Below are 19,684 nucleotides of genomic sequence, written 5' to 3' on the forward strand. Positions count from 1 at the left end.
GTTCTTCTGAACAATGTCTGGAACGACCCATTTTCCTCAGAATTTCAGAGAGAAATGCACTGTAACCAGCATGTACAACATTTGCTGCCTTCCTTCCTTAAATAAGGGCAATAATTGCCACCTATTTTTCAAAGAATGAATGACCTCACTAATAGAACTCCACACTGCTATTATTTTGAACATGCCCCTTTCAATGAGTGATTCAATGACACAGAATCAGCAGCATGCATGTCATGACTGTTGGGTCTGTTGGATTTCTATTACTCTACTACACCTGCTAGGAAATTATTTGCCATGTAGAAATATCATTTCTACCAAAAACAGTGATTGATCCGGTTAGTGATGTCTGACTGCTATTATTTTGAACACAACTGTATGGATGTTGTTCGATCCTGTAGTAGAGATATGTTGTTCGATCCTGCAGTAGTGATGTGATGTATGGATGTTGTTCGATCCTGTAGTAGAGATATGTTCGATCCTGTAGTAGAGATATGTTCGATCCTTTAGTAGTGATGTGATGTACACATTGTGTCCTATTCTGTTGTAGTGACATTCTATATAGAGTAATCACGATAATTCAGACTTTTTCCTCCATGTCTTTTAGAGCTGCCTCTCAAGATACTTTTAATGGCGATATTCACGGTGTTCAGTGTCGGCTCGCTGAAGGCACTTTTCAGGTAATCCACTGACTTTTATTCACTGATAGTTAATTAGGTGAACCCCAAATATATCGGGGCGCAGAGCGGGTGACTTCTGTGGGAGATGTCCAGCCAGCACCCTTCCCCTTCTTATTTCCCAACTACCTGCTTACATTACACCCTGTGCAGCAGGAAAAACATTTCTATTTTTAATTTTTTTTGTACTTCTTCTAAGCATAGAGATCAGGGACATTAGGCTCTTGTATTGGGGGATGTGGGAGATGAGGGTCTTTGTATTGGGGGATGTGGGAGATGAGGGTCTTTGTATTGGGGGATGTGGGAGATGAGGGTCTTTGTATTGGGGGATGTGGGACATTAGGCTCTTGTATTGGGGGATGTGGGAGAGGAGGGTCTTGTATTGGGGGATGTGGGAGATGAGGGTCTTTGTATTGGGGGATGTGGGAGATGAGGGTCTTTGTATTGGGGGATGTGGGAGATGAGGGTCTTTGTATTGGGGGATGTGGGAGATGAGGGTCTTTGTATTGGGGGATGTGGGAGATGAGGGTCTTTGTATTGGGGGATGTGGGAGATGAGGGTCTTTGTATTGGGGGATGTGGGAGATGAGGGTCTTTGTATTGGGGGATGTGGGAGATGAGGGTCTTTGTACTGAATGTTATGCTAGATATGAAGGTCTTGTACTGGGGACTATGAGAGATATGAAGCTCATGTATTGGGGGATATAGGAAATGATGGTCATGTACTGGGGAGGGATATAGGAGATGAGGGTCATGTATTGGGGGGATATAAGAGATGAGGGTCTTGTATTGGGGGATATAGGAAATGATGGTCATGTATTGGGGGATATAAGAGATGAGGGTCTTGTTTTGAGGGGATATAAGAGATGAGGGTCATGTATTGGGGGGATATAGGAGATGAGGGTCATGTTTTGGGGGATATAGGCGATGAGGGTTATGTATTGGGTGTTATGCTAGATATGAAGGTCATGTACTAGGGTTTAGGTTAGATATGAGGCTAATGTATTGGGGGTTAATTTTGTTAGTTATAAGGGTCATGTACTAGGGATATGGGAGATATGAGGGTCATGTTTTGGATATGAGAGATGGGGGTTATGTATTGGGGGGGTTATGTTAGATATGAGGGGCATGTACTGGGGTTATGGGAGATATGAGGGTCATGCATTGAGGGAAATGAGTGGCATGTACTGGGGGATATGGCAGGTATTGAAGGATATGAGAGATGGGGGGTTATGTTAGATATGAGGAGCATGTACTGGGGGATATGGGACATATGATGGTCATGTATTGGGGGATATGAGAGGCATGTACTGGGGGTATGGGAGATATGGGGGTCATGTATTGGGGGATATGAGAGGCATGTACTGGGGGTATGGGAGATATGGGGGTCATGTATTGGGGGATATGAGAGGCATGTACTGGGGGTATGGGGGATATGAGGGTCATGTATTGGGGGATATGTAGGGTCATGTATTGGGGGATATGAGAGATGGGGGTTATGTTAGATATGAGGGGGAATGTACTGGGGGTATGGGAGATATGAGGGTCATGTTTTGGATATGAGAGATGGGGGTTATGTATTGGGGGGGTTATGTTAGATATGAGGGGCATGTACTGGGGTTATGGGAGATATGAGGGTCATGCATTGAGGGAAATGAGTGGCATGTACTGGGGGATATGGCAGGTATTGAAGGATATGAGAGATGGGGGGTTATGTTAGATATGAGGAGCATGTACTGGGGGATATGGGACATATGATGGTCATGTATTGGGGGATATGAGAGGCATGTACTGGGGGTATGGGAGATATGAGGGTCATGTATTGGGGGATATGAGAGATGGGGGTTATGTTAGATATGAGGGGGAATGTACTGGGGGTATGGGAGATATGAGGGTCATGTATTGGGGGATATCGGAGATATGAGGCTCATGTATTGGGGGATATGAGGCTCATGTATTGGGGGATAGGAGGGTCATGTATTGGGGGATATGAGAGATGGGGATAATGTTAAATATGAGGGGTATGCACTGGGAAATATGGGAGATATTAGTATCATTAATACTTTGAGGATATGAACATCCGGAGGTGTGTAGATGAGGAGTTCTAACTTTTACTTGCAGCACACTTGTTCCTGGTCAGTGACTTAGAAAATATTACATTCAGAGACAGCCAGGCGGCTGGCATTTTAATAAGCACGTTGTCAATGACTGCCTTGACATTCATTTTATTACAGATTTCCTTTAACACTGAACTCCAATCAAATAGCTAAATCTGTATATCTGAGCTGTTTTACTTGCCTAAGGATTTGTATTTCTGTACATACAGTCCTGAGATTTGCAGAGATCTGCCACATAGCACAGTCCTGTCTTGCAGGCCAGGAGATCTGATTTCTGTCTCCTGCAGGTCTGTAACCCTTGCAGGTCTTGTCCCCTCCCCCTCCCCCTCCTGTGAATGGACTGTGAAAGGAGAAGCAGCACACTGTTTAGCTATGCTTGCCCCTATCAGCATGACCCTTGTTAGCACATGAGTATTGTAGGACAACCGATTGGTTCCTCATGCTGCTGCTGCTGCTTCTGCTCCCAGTCTGAGCGTTTCTGTACAGGGGGTGCAAAAGGATGACCCCAGGTCATATGCTGGCACTTAACATTGCTTTAGAAAAAACATATAATGAATGTAAATGACAAACTTAATGCAACTCTAGATCTGCCTGGAATTTTATTGGCTAGCTTTTCTTGCAATCCTCTTTTCTTGGTCTTGTTGCAGGAAAGAAGGCCGTCTCCTGGGCTGTATGGAGACACTCTACCTCTGGGGTTTGGTCCCGCTGGAACTGCTATGTGAGATCATTTACCCGTTAACCCTCTGGCAGCAGCATCTACCATTCATCCCTCTGATGCTGACCTCTGTATACTGTGCACTGGGCGTTGGATACTCCTGGATCAGATTGTATGCTTCCGTCTTCACAGATCCTGCAGCTGCTCACAAGAAACGTCAATGAAGACCTCTACCAATTGGGCAAAGTGACATGTTCCCTATAATACCCCACCCAGCAAGACGGACTCCCCTTTCCTTCACTCCGCCGCTCTGTTCGGCTTTCAGGACAAGGACCGGAAGACCGGTGAAAGCTCCTGAAGACTGGCTTCTGAGCCTTGAAACAGCACTGGGCCAATCACAGTGCACGAACACTGTCACATGCTCCTCCATACTCCGAGGTACGGGGTATAGTCTTTGCTCCTGGTGGCTGAAAAGAGAACCAGGAGTGAGGTAGAGGTAAGCAGGCACTGCAGGGGAGGGAGGAATTCCGGCAAACCTTTTTCTTTTTTGTATGGCCAAGCACAGGTCTGCTTAGATATGACGTAGGTGGACCAAAAAAATAAGAATGACGTTGTAAAGGAACTTATTTTTATACGATGCAGAGAAGTAACTTTTTTTTTTTGTTAATAAAAATGTAATTTGCTGTCATTCTTGTCCGTTTCCCTGTCTCAGCCGGTGATGGCACTGTCATTATTTTATTTTAATTTTACTATTCGATATACAGAAGTCACATGACCCAGCCTGTCTATAGGGAAACAGGGGAGGCTTTCATACAAAGGTGCCCCCAAGATATGTGGGGTGGGCTCAAAATTTTCTTTCTTTTTTTCCTTTCAATAAAACATTATATTACATAAGGGACACAAGTGTCCTATGTGATTTATTTTAACCTCCCTAGCGGTCTGATTATGTCCATATTTCTGTGCTCAAAGCGGTACATTTTTTTGCATGGAAATATGTCGTTTTTTTATTGTAGGCCTGTAATTTTTAGGAATAACTCACTGAAATCTGTCCGAACAAGAGTCTAGTAAACATCCCGGGTATGATAAAATTTGAAACATGAAATCATAAATTATAATTTAATAAATAATCATAAAAAAATAATATAATGTAATTCAATAATATAATGAAACCAAAAACACTGAAATTTGAAATTTCGCACATCACTGAGCAAAGTCGCAGAATCGTTTTCAGTGTCTGATGAGGAATTTCCCCACGAATCATCACTCAATTCTGCAAGTGGTTCTGATTTACTATCGCTGTTCTCTAGCCGGTCTAAAACCGCTTTTGACCTAAAGGGACGCTTTTTGGACGCCATGGACGTTTCTCAGTTTCCAGGCAGAAAGAACAGTAAAAATGCAGGCAGGGCGCAGGACAAAGCACTCGGGACAAAATGTATGTGAAATGGTTTGATACAGGAATGTTATACTATGTGATTTTAGTGTATTGAGTGAATGTCACTTTTTACATTTTTAATTTCCCGCCGGTTCCATCCCCCGAACGTCTCGACATCGCAGGGAACGGAACCCGGCAGACGGATCCCGGCAGACGGATCCCGGCATCGGCCAGAGGAGATGGCTGGGGAACCTGCAGGAGGGACATCATGGGAGCGCAGGACAAGGTAAGTGATCAAGGGATCCCGGAGCAGCGCCGCATGGTAAGCCTGAGTGTAGCTCGGGGTTACCGCTTTTGGTACTGAAAGTTTTCCCCGAGCTACACTCGGAAATACCGCCAGGGGGGTTAAGACAGGTTCTCTTTGATTAGACATTTAGGGTCTTGTTAGTCTTCCATTGAAGCTCCATTAGCCTCTTCCATGGCTGTGAGGGCCAGGTTAAGTGGCTCTAGAGACTAAAAGTGACACTATGCACATTGCTTCTGGGTTCATTATAGTAAGGGGAGATCAGCAAACGGATGTTTGCTGGTCTCCTTCCCCTCCACCCAGCGACACCCATAAGAGCAACCATAGCTCCTGTATTTCTTTTTTGAGGTGGAGTGGTAAATAGGAGCAGGGACCAGCCCATGTCCCCCATAGAGCAGCAGATATGTCACAGCTACAACTGTGGTCTGTACCCCACTGACGGAAGTTGAAAAGAACCTGGCTACAAAGTCCAATATGGAGGATAGGACAAAATGATTGAACTACTATTATCTAGAACGGGTCTCCAAACTTTCTAAACAAAGAGCCAGCATACTGTCCTTCAGACCTTGGAGGGGGCTGGGCTGGACTGAGGCGAGTGAGAGTAGTAAATGTCCCGGTGTCAGTGGGAGTGAACAATGTCAGCGGTAGGAATGGTGCCCCATTGTTGGTGTCATTAAGAGGAATAGTGCCCCATCATTGGCGTCAATAGAAAGAATAGTGCCCCATCGTTGGTGTCAGTGGGAGGAATTGTGCCCCATTGTTGGTGTCAATAGGAAGAGTTGTGCCCCATTGTTGGTGTCAATAGGAAGAGTTGTGCCCCATTGTTGGTGTCAATAGGAAGAGTTGTGCCCCATTGTTGGTGTCAATAGGAAGAGTTGTGCCCCATTGTTGGTGTCAATAGGAGGAGTTGTGCCCCATTGTTGGTGTCAATGGGAGGAGTTGTGCCCCATTGTTGGTGTCAATGGGAGGAGTTGTGCCCCATTGTTGGTGTCAATGGGAGGAGTTGTGCCCCATTGTTGGTGTCAATGGGAGGAGTTGTGCCCATTGTTGGTGTCAATGGGAGGAGTTGTGCCCCATTGTTGGTGTCAATGGGAGGAGTTGTGCCCCATTGTTGGTGTCATTGGGAGGAATTGTGCCCCATTGTTGGTGTCATTGGGAGGAATTGTGCCCCATTGTTGGTGTCATTGGGAGGAATTGTGCCCCATTGTTGGTGTCATTGGGAGGAATTGTGCCCCATTGTTGGTGTCATTGGGAGGAATTGTGCCCCATTGTTGGTGTCATTGGGAGGAATTGTGCCCCATTGTTGGTGTCATTGGGAGGAATTGTGCCCCATTGTTGGTGTCATTGGGAGGAATTGTGCCCCATTGTTGGTGTCATTGGGAGGAATTGTGCCCCATTGTTGGTGTCAGTGGGAGGAATTGTGCTACATTGTTGGTGTCAGTGGGAGGAATAGTGCCCCATAGTTGGTGTCAGTGGGAAGAATAGTGCGCCATTGTTGGTGTCAGTGGGAGTAATTGTGCCCCATTGTTGGCGTCATTAGGAGGAATAGTGCCCTGTTGTTTGGTGTCAATTGGAGGAATTGTACCCCTTTATCGGTGTCATTGGGAGGACATATTCCCCATTGTTGGAAGTCAGTGGATGGAATAGTGCTCCAAGGGCTGTATAAAAGCAAGTCAGAGACCCCGATCTAGAACCCTTCCGCCCCAACTTGGGGCTCTGTGTTACTTATTGTGTAACCTTCAGTCCCCAGCAATCTATAGTAAGTGGGGACATTGATTAGTAAAGGTTCTGCAATGGTGTTGATCTCTTAACAGTCACCACTAACATGTCCCTGGCCTGCAACAGCTTCTCCCAACCAGTCCTCAGTCTCTGTACCTCGCAACCCATCCCCAGCCTGCAACAGCCACCTGTAACCCGTCCCCAGCCTGCAACAGCCACCTGTAACCCGTCCCCAGCCTGCAACAGCCACCTGTAACCCGTCCCCAGCCTGCAACAGCCACCTGTAACCCGTCCCCAGCCTGCAACAGCCACCTGTAACCCGTCCCCAGCCTGCAACAGCCACCTGTAACCCGTCCCCAGCCTGCAACAGCCACCTGTAACCCGTCCCCAGCCTGCAACAGCCACCTGTAACCCGTCCCCAGCCTGCAACAGCCACCTGTAACCCGTCCCCAGCCTGCAACAGCCACCTGTAACCCGTCCCCAGCCTGCAACAGCCACCTGTAACCCGTCCCCAGCCTGCAACAGCCACCTGTAACCCGTCCCCAGCCTGCAACAGCCACCTGTAACCAGCCTGTGACCATCTCCCAAATGCTGTCACTGGTCTGCAAATATTTCCCAAAAGCTATCCCCAGCCTGCCACTGCCTCCAGCAACCTGTCATTGGGTCATGATAGTCTCGGGCGACTGTTTCCAGCAACCTGTCATTGGGTCATGATAGTCTCGGGCGACTGTTTCCAGCAACCTGTCCTTGGGTCATGATAGTCTCGGGCGACTGTTTCCAGCAACCTGTCCCCAGTCTCTGTCTCCCACAGTGCAGTCTCTGACAGTCTTTTGTTGCATTATAAATACAGAGCATTAGGTGTGGTCCCTTAGTAATGTAATTTGCATATCATATGGGGACACAGTGGCTTTGTCTGTGCAGCTGCATGTCCCAATAGGCTAAAATGGGATGCCATTGGCAGGAATGCACACAGCACCAGTGGTCTTTGGTTTGTCTCATCCCTGTAACGGAAAGAGAGCATGTTCTGTTGAAAGACAACAGACCTACTGACCAGATCACCAGGGGAAAAAAGGGGAAATAAAGTTTTAAAAAAAATATATATATTAGGTGAATATTTACTGCAGGTGACACGGGCAGTCTGGATAATGTACATCATCCAGCCCATGCAGGGTTAGGGGCAAGCATACATATGCCCTATGCTAACCCGTCCTGTTGATGGCCACAGTGGGGTTTTGTCAGCAGGTCCTGGCTAATGATTTATGGCTGAGACCTGCTGATCGGCTGTAGCCAATCAGAGCATGTAGTCCTGTGTTTACAAACACACAGTGTTCTGTACACAGATCAGCAGTCTGGCTGTTTCTTCTTCCTACAAAGCAAGGTGAAAAAACAGCCAGATGTGTTAGTAAAAGCAGCACATATGATACACATTACACTTGTTAGGAGCACTATTAACCCCTTCCCAGCCAGGAGCACTATTAACCCCTTCCCAGCCAGTGTAGGTATAGTGACAGTATTCTATCTGATCACTGTATAAGTATCACTATTGATTTCAGTGTTAGTTTTCCCAGTGAGGGTCTGTTAGCGTCAGATTGCCCGCCACACTATTATAGTCCCAATATAAGTTGCTGATCATTGACATTACCAGTATATCGTCTATGGCTGTGTATCCAGCTATAACTTTCACACAAACCAATCAATATACACTCATTGGGGATTTTTTTTTTTTTTTTGCAAAGATGTAGCAGAATATATTTTGGCCTAAATTAATGAAGAAATTTGATTTTTGATATGTTTTAAAGTAGAAAATTTTTTTTTCCAAAATTTTATTTTATATAATAAAAGATAAAACATTAGCAATTAAATACCAACAAAAGAAAACTGTGTGAGGAAAATGATCAAACAAAATTTAATTTACCTGGCAATTGCAGTCATGTAACACTGTATGCAAAGTAGTGCAGTGCTGAATAGCAAATTGCCCTGGTCATGAAGGCGGTAAACCTCCCAGAGGTCAAGTGCTTAAAATGTATCCAGAGCTGTGCATGTGTGGGCTCAATGTACGTTTTATATCAGGGGTCTCCAAACTTTCTAAACAAAGGGCCAGCTTACTGTACTTCAGACTTTAGGGGGCCGGACTAGGGTGTCAGTGGGAGGAATGCTGCCCCATCATTAGTAGTGGGAGGAATAGAGCCCAGTTGTTGGTATCAGTGGGAGGAATAGTGCCCAAGGGCCAGATAAGGCAAGCAAAGGGCCACAGTTTGGAGACCACTGTTTTATATGAATGAAGCTCTGTGTGCCCGTGTAGGAGGTACATCATCCCGAGGCCAGCCAATCAAAACAGCCAAAGATGCCAGCATGATGGGAGCTCATGGATGTTTCATCACTGCTTCAAATCCAGAAGTGACGTGTACCAAGAAAGCTATAAATATGGTTTTAAAGCTGAACCTCACTGGATATTGAAAATGAATGAGTGATTTTGGTTTGTGGTGCTCAGTTTCAAAGGCAAACTCCGCCATCCATCCATGTCTCCATGCTTTATTTTGCTGAGAAAATCACTGCACCCCCCTGCCTAGCATTTCTGGCCATGGATATCATGAGTAAAGGCAGATGATCCATGTAGCGTTTACCTCCTAGAATCTAGCTTCCCTTAGCTCAGGCGTGCAAGCAGGAGGGTGTGCTTAGCTCAGAAAACCCCTCCTCCAGAGTCCTGGGATGTATGACATTTTGGCCTAGGCCTGAAAACCAGGAAATAAATTAAGAATTGTGAAAAAAAAATCTAAAACAAGTAAATATGATATTTTTTCCTCTCTATTTACTAATGCTAGCAGTATAAGGATTAAAAATAGCCATTGCTGATTCTGAGAGTGAAATTCCACTTTAATGAAATTAGCACTTTATACACTAGATGGCGTGTGAGGCAAACATTCAAAAATTGGTAAAATCAAAGGCAAAAGTAGATTTTAGGCAAACCTGGTTCTCATTGGGCCCATAGCTAAAAACCAAACCAGGCCATTGTTTCTAGTTAGTCTGGCTGAAAAAAGACAAAAGTTCAACCATACAGAAAATAAAAAAGTTATAATCCTACACCCACAGTTGAACCAGAGGAAGGCAAAAAAAATCTAGCAATGCACGATCCAATTTGCTCCTGCTGGGAAAAATATCCTTCCTGATCCCCCGAGAGGCAATCAGATATTCCCTGGATCAACTTTACCTATAAATGTTATATCCAGTTATATTCTGTGTATATAAGAGACAATCCAGGACTTTTTTTTTTTTTTTAAAGCAATCCACTGAGCTGTCCAGAACTAACTCTTGAGGGAGTCTATTCCACATTTTCACAGCTCTTACTGTGAAGAAACCTTTCTGTGTTTGGAGATTAAATCTCTTTTCCTCCAGATGTAAAGAGTGCCCCCTTGTCCTCTGTGATGACCTCAGGGTAAACAAAACTTGCAAAATGACTGAAATAGTTTGAATATTCTAGGCAGGCAGACTGAACTATAATAGTATATCTTTATTATGGGAGATGATATTGAAGAAGGCAGTGGGGTTTGCAGCTCATTTTACCCCCCTTGTCACCCCGATCATGGCTTTGTTACATAGCGATTCTCTGACATGGTCCAATTTAACACCATTACTTTTTCCTTGGCCAGTGACTCTCTGTAGCCCAGGAGAACATTGACAGTCCCGTAGCATACACATGTAAAAAGAGAACAATGAAAGCTTCTGCTTTTCTCTTCTGGTGTGGAGTGGTAATTAGGAGCAGGGACCAGCCCAGGTTCCCCATAGAGCGGGAGCTGTGTCACAGGTGCAACTGTGGTCTCTACCCAACTGACAGAAGCTGAAAAGAACCTGGCTGCAAAGTCCAATATGGAGGATAGGGTGATAGGATCAGTCTAGTGTTAGCAGTAGAACTCTGGTGCCCTTGTGCTCCTATTGTGCATACTTCAGGCACCAGCAATCTGTCGTAATAGGGGACATTGATTAGTAGGTTCTGCAATGGTAGTCTCTTAACAGTCTCCAGTAACATGTCCCCAACACGTGATTGCTGACAGCCTGCAACTGTCTCCCACAACCTGTCACCATCCTAGGACTGACTGCTGCAACCACTCCCTGGGCCACAATTGCTTCCCTCAACTGGTCCCAGGCTTGTGACCACCTCCTGCAACTAATCACTGAACCATGACTGCCTTCAGCAACCTGTCCCCAGTCTCTGTCTTCAGAAGCCTGTCCTAGCCCCAGCCTACGACTGTCTCCCGGAACTCAATTCTGTTCTGCAGCTACCTCCCCAAACTTACCTCTGACCTGTGACTATCCCCCACAACCTGTTCCCAGGCCTGCAGCCCCCTCCAGATCCACGACCACCTTCAGCAACCAGACCCCAGTCTCCTGTATCGGCCTCCCGCAAGCAGCCCCCCAGTCTCAGCCTCCCGCAAGCAGTCTGTCCCATGGCCGGTCCCCAGTCTCTGCCTCCCGCAAGCAGCCCCTCAGTCTCAGCCTCCCGCAAGCAGTCTGTCCCACGGCCGGTCCCCAGTCTCTGCCTCCCGCGGCCGGTCCCCAGTCTCTGCCTCCCGCGGCCGGTCCCCAGTCTCTGCCTCCCGCGGCCGGTCCCCAGTCTCTGCCTCCCGCGGCCGGTCCCCAGTCTCTGCCTCCCGCGGCCGGTCCCCAGTCTCTGCCTCCCGCGGCCGGTCCTCCTGTCTCTGCTTTTGGCAACCAGCCTACCAGTTTCTGCCTCCTAGAACCAATCCCGGCGTCCCACAATCAGTCCCCAGTCTCTCTGTCTTGTCCACAACTTGCAAATGCCAACTGTAACCTGTCCCCTGTGACCATCTCCTGGAAGCCGTACCATGGCCTGCGACTGTCTCCTGTAACCTGTCCCCAGTTTCTGTCTTCCACAGTGCAGTCTCTGACAGTCTTTTGTAGCATTGTGTCTGAGCATTAGGTGTGGCCTCTTGGTAATGTCGGGGGCCACATCACAGTTCTAGAAATAATCCATCCTCTGCAGAATTAGAGAACAAGGATGTTTAATTTACTTAGATCAGTAATCAAGGCTCCAGATCAAAAATAATACATTTAAAGAGACGCTGACAAAATGTTATGTCAATCACATATAAAACGGAGTTCAGAGTCCTGTGTGAGTCCAGGGAAGAGTCCTTGTGTTTTGTGCTTCCAGAGCAGCTGCCTGGTGTCCCGCGGCCTGAAGACGCAATAAAAGGAGGCCAACAACAGTCCCATCGCAGAGAGCCAGGCCAACAAAAACAATAGTAGTGACTTCATCGTTCAGCGGCTGTTCTTTATGGCGTCCTTGGCTGCCAGTATTAGAGGCGTCAGGCTGGACAGAGGTTTGGCCACCTTTAAGAATGGGTGCTGCAGAAATGAAAGATTAACATCAGTATGGTGAATTGATAAGATTCCGTTTTCAGACTCACGCTCGTCCTAGGCCAACCATTCTCAACCTTTTTTACCCCTGAACCTTTGAAATAATTATCAGGTCTTGAGGAACCCCTACTGAAACCAATTCATGGGGATGTCAGTGGGAAAAATGTCTATTTCACTGGTCGGCATTGGGAAGTCCAGCAGTGGTTGGAATGCCACCCTTACAGTTCGCTAAAAGGATGATTGATGTCATGCCGCTGACTTAGCGGTGTGGTACTGGTCTCAGAAATATGCAGGCTAGATCAACTTGGAGGTCGGTCAGTCCCAGCTCAAGGAACCCCTAGCAATCTCTGGAGCAGGGGCAGACTGACAACTCATGGGGCCCCCAGGCAATAGGGGATCATGGGGCCCCTGTGTCCTTGCCCACACTCAAAAAAGCCTATGAAAACGGTACTAGGGCCCTCTACTGACCCCGGGCAGTGCCCGAGTTTCCAAATTGTCAGTACGCCCCTGCTCTGGAGGAACCCTGGTTGAAAACGGCTGTTCTAGTCATATGAAAAATGAAATATAATCTATTGCCCTATCAATATGCGTTAATGTGATTAGAAATATATCAATAGGTGATAATGTATGATGGCACAGTGGTTATTAATTCAAAATGTATGATAAGGCGTGAGCAAGCTAGCTTTACAGCAACCTGTACCCATTCCCTGCCCGGAACCCCTTCCCCCCAAGACCCCCTGCACTTTCTTTTTTAAAAAAAATAGAAATATATACATACACTATATTGCCGAATGTATTGGGTCAGCCCTCCAAATTATTGGATTCAAGTGTTCCAATCCCCTCCATGGCCACAGGTGCATAAAATCATCACCTAGGCATGCAGACTGCTTCTACAAACATTGGTGAAAGAATGGGTCGCTCTCAGGAGCTCAGTGACTCCAAGCGTGGTCCCGTGATAGGTTGTCACCTGTGCAATAAGTCCATCCGTGACATTTCCTGGCTACTAAATATTCCACGCTCAACTGTTAGTGGGATTATAACAAAGTGGAAGCAACTGGGAACAACAGCAACTCAGCCACCAAGTGGTAGGCCACGTAAAATGACAGAGCGGGGTCAGCGCATGCTGAAGCACACAGTGCGCAGAAGTCACCAACTGTCTGCAGAGTCAATAGCTAAAGACCTCCAAACTTCATGTGGCCTTCAGATTAGCACAACAACAGTGTGTAGAAAGCTTCATGGAATGGGTTTCCATGGCCGAGGAGCTGCATCCAAGCCTTACATCACCAAGTGCAATGCAAAGCGTCAGATGCAGTGGTATAAGGCACGCCGCCACTGGACTCTAGAGCAGTGGAGATGTGTTCTCTGGAAGGACCAATCACGCTTCTCTGGCAATCTGATGGATGTGTCTGGGTTTGGCAGTTGCCAGGAGAACGGTACTTGCCTGACTGCATTGTGCCAAGTGTAAAGTTTGGTGGAGGGGGGATTATGGTGTGGGGTTGTTTTTCAGGGGTTGAGCTTGGCCCCCTAGTTCCAGTGAAGGGAACTCTTAAGGCGTCAGCATACCAAGACATTTTGGACAATTTCATGCTCCCAACTTTGTGGGAAGAGTTTGGGGATGGCCCCTTCCTGTTCCAACATGACTGCGCACCAGTGCACAAAGCAAGGTCCATAAAGACATGGAGGAACCAGTTTGGGGTGGAGGAACTTGACTGGCCTGCACAGAGTCCTGACCTCAACCCCATAGAACACCTTTGGGATGAATTAGAGTGGAGACTGGGAGCCAGGCCTCCTCCCCCGACATCAGTGCCTGACCTCACAAATGTGCTTCTGGAAGAATGGTCCAACCTTCCCATAGACACCCTCCTAAACCTTGAGGACGGCCTTCCCAGAAGAGTTGAAGCTGTTATAGCTGCAAAGGGCGGGGCCAACTCAATATTGAACCCTACGGACTAAGACTGGGATGCCATTAAAGTTCATGTGCGTGTAAAGGCCGGCCGACCAATACTTTTTGCAATATAGTGTGTGTGTGTATATGTATATATATATATATATATATATATATATATATAGCATCTTTTTTCCTTGTGTGGCGACAGCGGTGGACGATCATTACTGTAGCACAAAACATCTAATGTGTTGAGATGTGAGGTACATTCTGTGCTCCAGTACAGTGAGCCCAGGCTGTGTGGTGCCACCTCAGGAGGCAGGGCCAAGGCACCCTGGGCTCACAGGAAGCGGGTTTAAATACACTAGCTGCCATTCAACGTGAAAGAATGGCGACATCTAGTGGTGGTGAAGTAGTACCACAGGGGAGAGATTTAGATTAAAGGCGAATAAAGTTGCAAAATTATTATTTTTTCTACATTTAACTGTGCTGGGCTCTATATTATAGCCGGAGCTCAGGTTTAAAGCAGTACTAAAGTCACCGTGTAGTACTATGGTGGTTTGTAACATAGCCATTCGCATGCGAGCGTGTTCTGACATGTTCTAACTTGCATACCCCAGGGTCACAGACCATTGGGCTCAGTCTTTACGGAGTAGTAGAAGAAATAACACGCGTGTGCGTTGCGCTGTTAGCGGAAAAAGAGCGACAGGAATCTGAAGCTGTTTCCAAAATTAAAAAAATTACTTAAAAGGACGCAGAATTGATGATATTGCACAGAATTACAGAAAAAGAATTCCAGGAATGCTTCTGGCAGCGGCACAGTTGTCTAGAAAAGTGAGTCTAGAAAAGTGAGTCGCTTCACAAGGGGCCTACTTTAAAGGCCACAAGTGTATAGATAAGCAAACTTTTCTTTTTTTTTTTTTAAATTAAAAACAATCCATTCCGGGAATTAAATTGTCACACTTTCAATATATATAGATAAATATATATAGATATAGAATATAAATATAGATATAGATAAATAAATATATATAGATATATATATTTATATAGATATATATATATATATATATATATAGTGTGACAATTTAATTCCCGGAATGTACTGTTTTATATATATATATATATATATATATATTTTTTTTTTCTTTTCCTTCCATTGTGTATTTAGCCTTTCGTTCAGCCAACGATCACGCAGAATGCCAGCACTTCACCCAGCACCCCTGCATGCCGTATTACAGTATTGCCATACAGCCAGGTGTAATATTTTCACATCACAGTTCTTCATGGAGGAGGAATTCTGGCCCGGATGCGACGTGTTGGGCTCAGTGCAGAGCTCTCTTTGAAGACCAGGAATCTATTTAAAAAGGATGAGCTCAGAACCTGCGTTCAGCCTGCATCTGCTGCCAACCACGTGGAGAATAGAAGATGTTCTGCAGGAGAGGCCACCTGCTCCGTGCAATATGGACAGCAGAGGAATGCACAGCCTGGTGCCATGGATGGAGCCAACTTTATGATACAGAACACATACAACAAATACAATCCACAGAGGATGCGGCTCATTCTCCATCCACACCCAACCTTGGTAAGTTCTCCTTGCGTGTCCTTGTTGATCGATTCTTTTGATACAATAGCTGATACTGCAGAGAACATGTTATAGCAAACCTCTGTTTATGTGTACCTAGCCCCAAAAATGTACCCTTTGTCTCAAACTCCACCAGAAAAACAGTAGTGCACTTCCTGGTATGTGAGTGTGCCTAGGCACTCCTGTACCTACAGCCTTGGAGCTGCAGTGTGAGATCTAAGGCACTGATGCCTTTGACTGGTAGACTCTGGAGATTTGGTGATTTCACTATTGTGCTATTCAATGTCCTCTTTGCTGAAAAGGAAGTCGTACTTGAGGACTTGCAGTGCAAGGATCTCCCTGCTTCTGCTCTCCTGAGATTTGGAGTGAGATGTGGTGATTTCACTACTGTGCTACTCACTGATCTCCTTGCTGGAGAGGAAGCTGCACCTGAGGACCTGCACTGTAAGGATCTCCCTGCTTCTGCTCTCCTGAGCTTTGGAGTGAGATATGGTGATTTCACCACTGTGCTGCTCACTGTTCTCCTTGCTGGAGATGAAGCTGCACCTGAGGACCTGCACTGCAAGGATCTCCCTTCTTCTACTCTCCGGAGATTTGGAGTGAGATGTGGTGATTTCACTACTGTGCTGCTCACTGTCCTCCTTGCTGGAGAGGAAGCTGCACCTGAGGACCTGCACTGCAAGGATCTCCCTGCTTCTGCTCTCCTGAGATTTGGTGATTTCACTACTGTGCTGCTCGCTGTTCTCCTTGCTGGTGAGAAAGCCGCACCTGAAAACCTTACTCCAAATCTCAGAAGAGCAGAAACAAGATTTGGTGATGTCATTACTGATCTGCTTATGATTATCCTTGCTGGAGAGGAACCTGTACCTGAGGACCTGCAGTGCAAGGATCTCCCTGCTTCTGACTGCTTGCTCCTCCAGTGCAGAACAAGGCATGGTAAGTCAGTAACGGGGAAAAGATCAGTCGCAGCGAGACCACAGACAATATAAGTGGCTAGTCCTTTGCAATCTGTGCCCAAAAGAGGCAGCAAAGGGCAGAGTTCAGTTCCTCTTTAAGGTAAACTTCACTATATTATAAAAAACACAAACTCACTGTAACTAATCCCAATTAGCACTGTAGGCTGACCATACTAGGGATGAGATGACTGTACCTGAAGTAGTTCTTTGGCAGAGCCCCTCTTCTCCACATCCATCTCCAGACAGCGGTTCAGGAAATCCCGGAATGTCACAGACATCTTCTCTGGGTTCTGTAGCTCCGGGGTTCCGTTGGTTGCAATGAGATACAAAGCCTGTTTAGAGGAAAGAGAGATGTTATCAAAAAGAAGAACAACAGAATTTACTCTTCCAGGCCTTGTGAGTTCAGGAGGGGGATGGAGGTCACTCCTTTTTCTGAATAACTGTCCTTCTATGCCAGGGGTAGGCAACCTGCAGCTCTCTAGCTGTTGTGGAACTACATTTCCCATGAGACATTGCAACATTACAAAACTGACAGTTACAGCTATGACTTGCAGAGGCATGATGGAACTTGTAGTCCTGCAACAGCTGGAGAGCCGCAGGTTGCCTACCCCTGTTCTACGCCAAGTAACGTGTTCATGTAACTCTTCCGGGTACTTATTACCTCTCATAGAGATTGTCGTCCTCCCCCTGACAATGCCTTCATCTGTTTTTCTCTCCAGATGGACAGCTCCATCTTTGTTCAGGCATCATCCAGGGCTGGTTAGCACTATTGCCTGGCAGCACTAGGGCATCAGTTTGAATCCCAACCATGACACCACCTGCCTGGAGTTTGCATGTTCTCCCTGTGCCTGTGTGGGTTTCCTCTGGGTACTCCGGTTTCCTCCCACAATCCAAAGACATGCTGGTAGGTTAATTGGCTCCTGTCCAAAATGGCCCTAGTATGTGTATGCAGGGGCGGACTGACCATTTGGAAACTTGGGCACTGCCCGAGGTCAGTAGGGGGCCCCATGAGATGCCCCTGGTACCTTTTTCATAGGCATTTTTGAGTTTGGGCAAGGACACAGGGACCCCATGATCCCCTATTGCCCGGGGGCCCCATGAGTTGTCAGTCCACCCCTGTGTGTATGTATATTATATTGTAAAGCGCTGAACAAACTGTTGGCGCTATATAAATCCTGTATAATAATAATGTGAGTTAGGGACCTTAGATTGTAAGCTTCTTGAGAGTTAGGAACTAATGTGAATGTACTATATATATATTTTTTTTTTTGTTTTGTTTTTTGAAGATGCTATATAAGTACCTGTAATAATAATAATCTCCTTCCTTGACTGAGATGCCAGTTCAGAGACGGCAGAGTCATGTAAATCCTGACACCTCTGCAGTTCTTTGCTGTGTTCACAAACGTCTGACACCGGTCAGCCCCTGCGGCAGCTGCTCACCTTGTGAATTGCTACAAAGTTACATTGTACATTCTAAAGACTGGAGGAGAGGAAACGGAGGAAATGCATTCTCCTGCCTGCAGAAAACTGATGGCAGCATCTCAGCCTAGTCATTAGACTGGGGCTCTAGAAAGGCTTTTTAAAGAGAAAAAGTGGAGCTTTTTTAATGGATACAGTTGCTATATATTGACATGTAAGGAATGTATTCATGCAGAGATGTAAGGTACACATTAACAAACTTCCACATCTTTGCAGGTCCACAGACACACAGTTTACAGCTACATGAAGCATCTATTTACAGTGGACTGTTGCATTTATAGACTTCCATGTACCTGAGCTGTGGTAGAGCTCCAACTTCACACCAAATATCAGGATATTAACAGCCCATAAAATAGGGTGCTTAAAGTGATACTAAACCCAGGACCCTGCATTCACTAAATCTGATCTCCCCGGTCCCCGCATTCACTATATCTGGTCTCCCCGGATCTTGCATTCACTATATCTGATCTCCCCGGACCCCGCATTCACTGTATCTGGTCTCCCCGGACCCCGCATTCACTGTATCTGGTCTCCCCGGACCCCGCATTCACTGTATCTGGTCTCCCAGGACCCCGCATTCACTATATCTGGTCTCCGAGGATCCCGCATTCACTATATCTGGTCTCCCCGGACCCCGCATTCACTATATCCGGTCTCCCCGGACCCCGCATTCACTATATCCGGTCTCCCAGGATCCCGCATTCACTATATCCGGTCTCCCAGGACCCCGCATTCACTATATCCGGTCTTCCCGGACCCCGCTTTCACTATATCCGATCTCCCAGGACCCCGCATTCACTATATCCGATCTCCCAGGATCCCGCATTCACTATATCCGATCTCCCAGGACCCCGCATTCACTATATCCGATCTCCCAGGACCCCGCATTCACTATATCCGATCTCCCAGGACCCCGCATTCACTATATCCGGTCTCCCCGGACCCCGCATTCACTATATCCGGTCTCCCCGGACCCCGCATTCACTATATCCGATCTCCCCGGACCCCGCATTCACTATATCCGGTCTCCGAGAACCCCGCATTCACCATATCCGGTCTCCCCGGACCCCGCATTCACCATATCCGGTCTCCCCGGACCCCGCATTCACCATATCCGGTCTCCCCGGACCCCGCATTCACCATATCCGGTCTCCCCGGACCCCGCATTCACCATATCCGGTCTCCCCGGACCCCGCATTCACCATATCCGATCTCCCAGGACCCCGCATTCACCATATCCGGTCTCCCCGGACCCCGCATTCACCATATCCGATCTCCCCGGACCCCGCATTCACCATATCCGATCTCCCCGGACCCCGCATTCACCATATCCGGTCTCCCCGGACCCCGCATTCACCATATCCGGTCTCCCCGGACCCCGCATTCACCATATCCGGTCTCCCCGGACCCCGCATTCACCATATCCGGTCTACCAGGATCCCGCATTCACCATATCCGGTCTCCCAGGACCCCGCATTCACCATATCCGATCTCCCAGGACCCCGCATTCACCATATCCGATCTCCCAGGACCCCGCATTCACCATATCCGATCTCCCAGGACCCC

At 46.9% G+C, this 19,684-nt stretch overlaps 2 protein-coding genes across 5 annotated transcripts in view; one reads left to right on the plus strand and one right to left on the minus strand.

Moving 5' to 3' along the window:
• The window catches only part of ALG8 (ALG8 alpha-1,3-glucosyltransferase), a 54,671-nt gene extending 50,538 nt beyond the window's left edge, over positions 1–4,133 (plus strand). Inside the window, exons 12-13 of the mRNA XM_089691507.1 lie at positions 605–677; positions 3,438–4,133. Coding sequence (XP_089547633.1) covers positions 605–677; positions 3,438–3,669 — 305 coding nt within the window. The 3' untranslated portion in view covers positions 3,670–4,133. The remainder of the gene's footprint in view (positions 1–604; positions 678–3,437) is intronic.
• Positions 4,134–11,841: 7,708 nt separating this feature from the next.
• Positions 11,842–19,684, minus strand: part of LOC149450749 (serine/threonine-protein kinase PAK 1-like) — a 130,532-nt gene continuing 122,689 nt past the window's right edge. For all 4 annotated transcript variants that reach the window (XM_089691510.1, XM_089691508.1, XM_089691509.1 and 1 more), the window contains exons 14-15: positions 16,834–16,971; positions 11,842–12,201 (exon numbers count right to left, since the gene is read on the minus strand). In XM_089691510.1, the coding sequence (XP_089547636.1) occupies positions 12,115–12,201; positions 16,834–16,971 (225 nt within the window). In that variant the 3' untranslated portion in view covers positions 11,842–12,114. The remainder of the gene's footprint in view (positions 12,202–16,833; positions 16,972–19,684) is intronic.

Source organism: Staurois parvus, unplaced genomic scaffold (assembly GCF_062004578.1).
Source record: "Staurois parvus isolate SC_StPar_1 unplaced genomic scaffold, SC_StPar_1.0 ptg000563l, whole genome shotgun sequence".
NCBI lineage: Eukaryota > Metazoa > Chordata > Amphibia > Anura > Ranidae > Staurois > Staurois parvus.